This window comes from Fulmarus glacialis, unplaced genomic scaffold, assembly GCF_000690835.1.
Source record: "Fulmarus glacialis isolate BGI_N327 unplaced genomic scaffold, ASM69083v1 scaffold24661, whole genome shotgun sequence".
In the NCBI taxonomy this organism is placed as follows: domain Eukaryota; kingdom Metazoa; phylum Chordata; class Aves; order Procellariiformes; family Procellariidae; genus Fulmarus; species Fulmarus glacialis.
Genome location: NW_009192482.1, coordinates 2,312 through 10,793, shown reverse-complemented (window position 1 = coordinate 10,793; position 8,482 = coordinate 2,312). Strand labels below are relative to the sequence as shown.

General features: G+C 50.2%; 1 protein-coding gene across 1 annotated transcript; it reads right to left on the bottom strand.

Annotated features, from left to right (window-relative positions):
* Window positions 1-4,012: 4,012 nt before the first annotated feature.
* On the bottom strand, window positions 4,013-4,726 carry CDC42EP2 (CDC42 effector protein (Rho GTPase binding) 2). The gene has a single exon (XM_009587098.1). It carries the CDS (start codon window positions 4,724-4,726, stop codon window positions 4,013-4,015), a length of 714 nt encoding a protein of 237 aa, XP_009585393.1.
* Between the last annotated feature and the right edge of the window lie 3,756 nt (window positions 4,727-8,482).

The following is an 8,482-nucleotide window of genomic DNA, read 5'->3' as shown; positions in this document are numbered from 1 at the left end:
AGGGTGGTGAGGACGGAGAATGAGGGGCAAAATGGAGGCAGTGGAAGAGTAAAGACGGGGTGAAGGAAAAGGGGTAAGGATGGAGGGGGGAGGGATGGAAAGGGAGATGAGGAAAGGGGGGTGAGGGGAAGCAGGAGGGATGAAGGGTGTTTGGATGGGGGGCGTGAGGAAGGAGGGGTGTGGTGGACTGGGGAGGATAAAGGATGCTGGGAGGAGGTGACAAGGAAAGAGGGCTGAGGGTTGGGGGAGGATGAAATGAGGGATAAATAAGGGTCCTCCCCATCTGATCTCAAATGTCCATAGAGATTCCCTACAAGTATTTCTGGTTCCAGCGCCTAGTGCTGGCACAACAGCCATGCTCCAAAACCAACCCCCCCAGCCTCTTTTTCCTCTAGAAATTCATGCAGAAGATTTCAATTTTTGAGCACGTTTCCCTTTTTATCAAACGTAAATTAATCAGAGATCTCAAAATTCATCCTGCAGGGTGGAAAGGCAGACACAAGGTTGCCCGCATTCCCCATGGCAAGTTTGTCCGAAAACCAGGTGAATTCGTCTCCCTATTTTCCTTCTTACTTCCACTTTCTATGTGTTTTGGGGGTTTTTTAAACCATGTGCTGGGAAATTGGTTTTCTCGGTTACGTCTAAGGTTAAACTGTCCTCTCCGCCCTTCCTCCTCCCCTTAATCCCACACCAGCTGTTATTTGCGTGCACGCAGCCGCTTTATTTTCTTGCCCCATCAATAAAAATCAGCGCTCTGTCACAGTGATTAACGGTTGTGACGCTCTGGCTCCAGGCATTGTGGCAGGGTCAGGCGCACCGAACCCACGGCAGGGGGTCAAACGTCAAATGTCGGTGTAGGCGTTTGCCGAGTTTATTGCATCGTTAATCCGCTGCCCGGAAATCTTGGGATAACGAAGAAGTTGCAGGGTAGGTAGGACTGCCAACAGCCGAGTGTCAGCCTGTAAACCCCAAACCCTCCGCTTGTGGACACCCGTTGCCCCCCCCCGGAATTAATCAAACTCCTTGTTGACTTATTCTGCCTTAAACCTCCCCAGAAAAGCGAGGGGGAAGGAGGTTGTTCAAGCACGTGCTGGCTGAGTCACAGCAGGGAACAGCGTTCCTGCCCGAGTGACTCACGCTTCTTAGAACGGGGTATAAAAAAAAAAAACAACAGGGTTTAGCAACAGTTGTTTGCATAAATCGGCAATTTGAGGAATGATTAATTAGGGACCGAACAGAGGAAGGGGATGAAGGAAGCCCCCATCCTGTGCAGAAACCCCAGGGCAGGGGGAGTCCCAAATGATTTTATTGCTAATAGCTAAAAATTAATTAAAGAAATGGTTTTTTGCAGCTAAGGAGATAAGACCATGCCTGGAAAAATGGGGAAAAAAAAGGATTGGAATAATTTCAGGGGTTTTATATCAAATATAGTCTGAGAGGTGGGTAAGAGAGGGCAGCGGTGGGCAGAGGGGAGGGAGGAGGTGTGTTGCAGACAAGGAGCATCACCTTTTCACAGTAGAAAAACACCAAAATCCAGCAAATTAAAGCATCCTTTCCCTTTAGCCCCTTGTAATACCAGCTTCCATTTCTCTTCCAGCTATCAGAGTTGAGCTGTTGGCTCGGGAAGGCGCCACGATTCCAGCACTGGAGCAGAGCAGGATGATCAGGGAGGGATGGATCCGCTCGGACACAGCCGGGAGCCGTCAAGAGCGAGCGAGGTGCCAAATGAAAGCCGTTAATGCCCCAAATCCATCCCTTGGCTTGTAACAAGTGGAAGGAGCAAAAATGGGAAGAGAAGGGGGTTTTGGCCGTTACCGCTATGGCGTTATTTCGAAACGTGGGGAAGCTGCTGCCCGGCATTGCCCAGATCTGGTGGCGATTTTCAGTGAGGTTTTGTAATTGCTAACGATAATTAGGCAGAACAACTCAAACATCTTCATCCCCGGCTCAATTTAACACACTAATTAAGGTGAAATCCTTGAAAACAAGCACTGCCACAGTGTTGCAACTCACCCCACCCCGCACGAGGATGTTGGGCCACATAAAAACCAAGCAAAGTGCTCTGAAAACCGCCCAAAATTATCCATTCCAGACTTTTTTTTTTTCCCTCAAATTGTTTGACCAAACAGCAGCTGTGGTGTGTTAGGAAGTGAAGAGGGGATTGGGAAACTGAGCCAGGCTCGTGCTCTGAGCCACATCTCCCATCAAAATATACCATCACCAGGGTAAATTAATCACAAACGATGCTCTAAAACGTCCCCATCCCATCGCTGGAATTATTTCTGGTAAGAAAAATCCTAAAATAAATAAAAACAAGTCATCGCCACGTGGATGGATGTTGTTCGGAGGAAGCGCTGTCGGTTTAGACCAGGTAAGGATTGAACCATAACAGCGTAAAATCAAAAAGAAATTAAACCCAGCAGCTGTCTGGATCGAGCTCAATTAACCTCATTTTCTTAATTATTTTGCAGATTGAAGGCTTGAAAAATTGGTTTAACCCCAAATCTTTGGTGTTTCCACCAAAACAGAGCCTTTTGGTCTTAGAGTGGGAGTGCCCTGCCGGATGCAGATGGGCAGGAGTAAGCAAGAGCCGGGAGACAGTTGTGTGATGAGCTACGAGCTCATTAATCTAATGACTCGTTATTTAACGATACCTGTACGAAACAGCAATCAATGATGTAAAGAAATACACGGTCAGGCGCTGGCAAGCCAGCAAAAAGTCAGTGTGCTCTTCAAGAGGTGCCTTAATTTCTTATTAGGGGGACCTCCCAGCCTCATTCTGGGCTAAAACTACCAGAAATGGTTAAAAATGATGCAGTTAATTAATGACAGCATCTAGGAAACGAGGTCCCGCTTGCTTTTACATCGTTACTGCATCCAACAGGCGTCTCTTGCGCTCGATTCAGAGATCGGGAAAGAGAATGAAAGCCCTCGCAGCCGAGCATTAAGGTCTTTCACCCCGACGTCAGCAGAATTGGCATTTCCAGTGATTTTTTTTTTTTTTTTTATTATTTTTTAAAAAGCAGAAGGGATTCGCATTCCTTTCTGCGTGCCGAAGCGTTTCACCCCCTCGTTCCTCCGTCCATCCAAACAATCTGCAATTGATGGAGACGGCGTCTTTCGGGAGAATGAATTTCGCCCCATTGCGCAGGAATCTGGCCGGGTGATCACTCACCCTCCACTTAACATATTTTTTGGGGGGTTTTTTGCATCTTATTTATGACTTTAAATTCCAACCCCAAGCTCCAGCCACAGATTTAGTTGCCAAAATACAGCCCGAGAGGGTTTTTTTAGCTTCTCCGCAGAGAGCTTTTAGCTTCTCCTTAGAGACGACGCAACATTAAAGCCCCATGGCGCCTTTTGTCGTGTAACCGCTAGATTTACCGATTTGTGGGATCTTTAAAACAATTAAATCAAGTCGAAGGCTGACATTTGACATCACCTTGATGATTCGGGTGGTTGGCAAACAGCGTCACACTTCCGCCTCGACTGAGTGCAAGGTGCAAGGTTCAAGCAAAAAAAAAAACCCTGAAACCCCAAAACTTCTCCCGACCGAGATATTTGGGAGTTCAACCATCGCTGTTTCACCCCGTCCAGTACAACAAACACTTATAACGGCACGGTGTCTTATTTTCTACCGGTCGGCGCAGTCCTACGGTTCGATCCATCGCTAAAGGTGAAGTTGATACGGGCAAGCGGCGATATAATCCGGCAGCGAGTGCTGCCTGTTTCGTCTTGGCTTCGTAGGGTGGGTTTTATTTTTCTCCCCGTGCTGAGGGAATAGCCGGAGGTCTGCGGGGAGCAGCGCCGAGGATCAGCGCTCATGTCCCGTTTGCACGACAGGCTCTGGGAGAGGAAACAACACATCGCTGTCAGCGCACCGGTTAAGGAAGGTGCGCGGAGTCAAACTTGCGAGTTTGAGCTGTAATTTAAGAGCCACTTGAAAAAAAAAAAACAACACCCCAAAAAATAATAATAATCCATTTCTCAACGTCTTTACCTTGAGTTGTCTTCACGTCAAGATTTCCTGCCTGCCCGGATCCTGTATAGATCCACCCACTCTCTCTGCTTGATGTTTCTCCATCACTTGTAGGACGTCCTCCAAAATGGAGGGCCCCAAATCTACGTGGAGGGAGAGGAGGGAGCCGGCGTGGGAGAGGAAGGGCGGCTCGGCGTTGCCCTTCTCCTCGGTGAAGCCGTTCGTCGGGGCGGCGAAACGCGAGGTGCAGGGATGCGGCAGCGGGGCAGTGCTCCTGCCCTCGCTGTCCTCCTCCCCACCTTCCCAGCCTCGCACCGGCGAGGCTTTGTCATCGAGGTGCAACCGCGGTGGTTTTGGGGGGGCTTGCGCCGAGGGCAGCGTCAATGCCTGCGGCCCCCCGATGACGGGCAAGGAGATGGCGTTTTTGAGGAGGGGAGATGAAGTCTCCGAAGACGGCTGCTCGCATCCGGAGATGGTGGCCGTCCTGGAGAACTCAAACGGCGCCGCGTCGGGGCTGTCCTTGTCGGAGTCAAGACTGCCTTCGGTCCTGGGCAGGAGATGGAACTTGCCCTGAAGGAAGGAGATGTCCCCAAACATGTCGCTCTCCCCACCGCTACCGATGTGAATCGTGTGCCTGAAGTCCCCCAGGGGTGGGCTGATCATGTCGGAGGAGAGGATGTCGCGGAGCTTCTCCTTCTTCCCCTTCCTGCTGCCCCTCTTCAGGTAGATCGGTACCTTGGTCGACATCGTGCTGAGGAACAAAGCTCTTCCACGCCAACTCAAGAGATGGTTGTCTTCCTAGATCTCAGCAACGCGGGCTTGAAAAATAATCTGCAAAATTTAAAAAAAAAAAAAGGAAAAATGCTTAAAAGCGAATTATAACATGTAGGACGGAGACCCTCAACGTCAACACGTCCCAGGAAATTAATTCCAGACGCTCGCCGTTTCTCTATCTAAAGTTCGTTGGCTGCGTTATTGATAACAAAACAACTCAGGTAATTAAATCCAGGCACTCGGGGCCTCTCCTCAAGATTTGTTTCGAGTGGGAGAAAAATCAGGAATGGGGTCAGAGCTGGAAATCCAAGAGGATTTGCATTTTTAGGGGGGATTCGGGGTCCGGAGTTAAAGGTTGGGAGAGCAGAGTGTTGGAAAGCGGCTTTTCTAGCCCAAAAGAGGAGATTTTATTCATTTCAATTCCCTTTCCTCTTGGCCATGCATAATCCAGCCCCACCCAACAACAAGCTAAAATAAAAAATAATAGAGATTAAGGCAGGAGGGGGAAGGAAGTTGGGTTTTTTTCCTGTTTTAGTCATATTCATTCAACTCTTGACAGTTTACGCGTTCAGTTCTACACGTCATTTTTCAGCTGTGGGGAGGAATAAGGCAAAAATGGGCATTTTTCATGATAATATGTTATGAGATGCCTCGGTGGGACAGAAAAAGGGAGGAAACAGGTTTCAGGCCACCTGAGCGTTACTTTTTAAAATCAGCAAGTGGAAAGCTCTGGAGTTTTAGCCTTTACCATTAATTTTCTGGGGAAAAAGTCTCATTATTCCATGTCTCTATAAAACCGTATCCGATCTGCCGTCGACTGCAAGTACAAAACAGAGTTTATAAGTGATTTAGAGACGGGTTTGTCTGGCGCGCTGAGCCCCGACGCTGCTAAAACCACCTGTAACAGCTTCCAGCCCGTTTTACGCTGTTTGTAACACACCTCCCGGTACAGCTGCACCTGGAAAGCGAGAGCCGACGGTAAAAGCACCGCTGAAACCACCACAGCCGAGCCCTGCTCCTCAAATCAACCCCTGAACCGTCCTGGCAAGACGTCACAAGTGATTCCCTGGTTGTGGTTTTCAGTCAGCCACCGCCGACAAACAACGCGAAGCCCAGCTGGGAAACAAGTCGTTCCCCCTGTGTTGTACAGCCCCAGCAACCACGTCAGGCACTTTTCCTGTCCGAAACCCGCCCCGGCCAGTGCCAAAGAGCCAGCGAAAACCAGTCTGTGGCCAATGCCAGATGAATTGAGCCAGACGACCTCCCCGAGGGCTGGCATTTCAATTACAGCAGGAGCCACGCGCCCGGCGGTGTTAAATGCCGCGTCAGTCGGCGGGTGTTGGCTCTTTGGGATCTCAAGCACCAGGGTTTCGAGGCGGCACTGTCCCTCCGAGACCACGGAGGGCTGCTGGATCGTCCTGCCCCTTCCCTGAACCATACCTGACTGCTGCCCCTTAAATTTGTCCTTAAAAATATAATAATAATACACAGGGGGATGTGTTCATCTTCAACCATCGTTATCGTTAGAAAGCGCTGCCGAAACCATATCTGCGGTCTCATCCTGTCTACGCTGCTCACTTTATTCGCTTTTTTTTCCCCCCAATTGCCTCTTCTCGGTGCTGAGAAACGCCATTACGTCTCCCCACCTGTGAACAGAGACCCACGTACGCTACAGCCGGAGACGCTACAGCCGGAGACACTCCCGAGGTAACGTTCGGTTGACGGCAGCGTGGGGGAGAGGAGATGGAAGATCACCCAAACAGCTCGAAACGAAGCACGGACGAGATGCCGGCGATGCCGTCAGCATCAGGAACGCGGCCCTGGGAGGAACGTGGTCACCGGTAATCCCGTTCCCAGCAGCTCTGGCCAGGGAAAAATCCTGACGATGCAGAATTCAGCTTCGTTAATCCCGGGCGGATTAAAGCGGGCGGTGTAATGACAGCTTGCAGAGGCGGCGGCTGCGCCGCTCGCGTGAAATACAGGCGCCGTGAGGACACGGGGAGGGGGGGTGAGAAGATGATGGTGGAACCGCTGCCGTACGCCGAGAGAGGGGGACTGAGGGAAGCGTTTCTTCACGGAGATCCGGATTCGGAGGAGCGCCGGGTGTTTGCCAAAAGGCCTGCCGGACGCGTGGCCACAAGCCACCCTGCTCAGCTCCCCTTGCACCGCGCTGGGGAACCACAGATAGTCATGGGTTAGCCGCAAAAAAGCACTGAAATCGTTAAAAAAAAGTGGATTTGTAGGAAAAAAAGCTTCTCGCACTCAGAAATATTTAACGTTTTCAGGTTAGGACGTGGGACGATGCTGATGGGGACAAGCAACGAGAAAAGAGTACAATGTCCCCTCCCGCCTGGTGCGGCGGCTTCGCTTCAACATCCTCCACCGGCACCGAACAGAAATTGCTCTCCCTCACCCCAATTTCTTCCTCCCCACCTCCTCTTCCCCAGTCTGGGCTCCGGCTGAAAACCCAGCGCCCCACTGGGCTGGGACAAAGGCTGCCTGTGAGCGCCGTCAGCGCCGAAACGAGCTCCCGGGGCCGGGTGAACGCCGGGAAAGTTCAGGGCTGCGGTAGCGCCCTTTCCCTTTGTGCTCGGGAAGAAAAAAAACCTCGAAAAAGGGTATTTGCTGCCAGCGCAGCCTGGAAAAGGGTCAGCAGGCCCCGAAAGCACAGGGAATAGGGGTTTTTTTTTTTGCATCAGAGAAATCTTTAAAATCCTTTTTTCCGGCATTTTCCAGCACCGATGACCAAGTCAACCTGCTCAAAAGATGGGAGCGTTACCAGCGCACCCGACTCCCTGCGGTAGTGATGGAAAACGGGTTGGAAAGGGAGCAAAACCCAAAATAAAACCCTCGATAACTTATTTACGCGCGTTTTCACCAGCCTTCGTCCGCCTGCCGGCCGAGCTGCCGCGGGTGCCTCTTCCCAGCCCCACGGGCGCATCCCCGGTGATTTAAGGTTCCCAATTAGCGCTGCATGTCGAGACGTACCCCGTTAGCGCTGCGGTTCGGTTGGGGGGGAGGGTGTGGCGACTCACCAGGCTGCTGCTAATTAGCATATCATGAAAATATCGTCGCTAAAAAGTTGTTAAAACCCAAGAATAATCCAGGTGTCCTGCGAAACGAGACTCGTGGCTGTCAGTGAACAGAGAAATGGGGAAAATTAGATGTTTTCTCGCCGCATAAAAACGGGAGGCGCTTCAAGAGAAGATCGGAGCACTTGAACTCAACCTGTGCCCCACGTTAGGCTTTGTTTTAGCTCCTCATCGTTAAGAAATCAGCTGAAAGCCCAAGGCACAAGATTTAACATCCCTCCTAGCGTCTCCGCTGACATCCACCTCCGGGATATTCACCCCTTTCCCCAATTTGGCTTTTTTGATTCCCCGTGGAGTAGTATTTGTTTCTTTTTTGCCCGTTTTCATCAATTCAGGATTTGGTACATGAGATTTTGTTTCTTTTCCGCCTGTTTTTAGCGATTTAGGCTTTGGTTCATGAAAATTTTGTTTCTTTTTGGCCTCTTTTCAGACATTTAGGCTTCGCTACGTAAAAATTTTGTTTCTTTCTTGCCCGTTTTCAGCAATTTAGGCTTCGGGACACAAACATTTTGTTTCTTTTTGGCCCATTTTCAGCAACTGAGGCTTCGGTACATGAAAATATGTTTCTTTTTCTGCCTGTTTTCAGCAATTCAGACTTGCTACATGAAAATTTGTCTCCTTTCCGCCCATTTTCAGC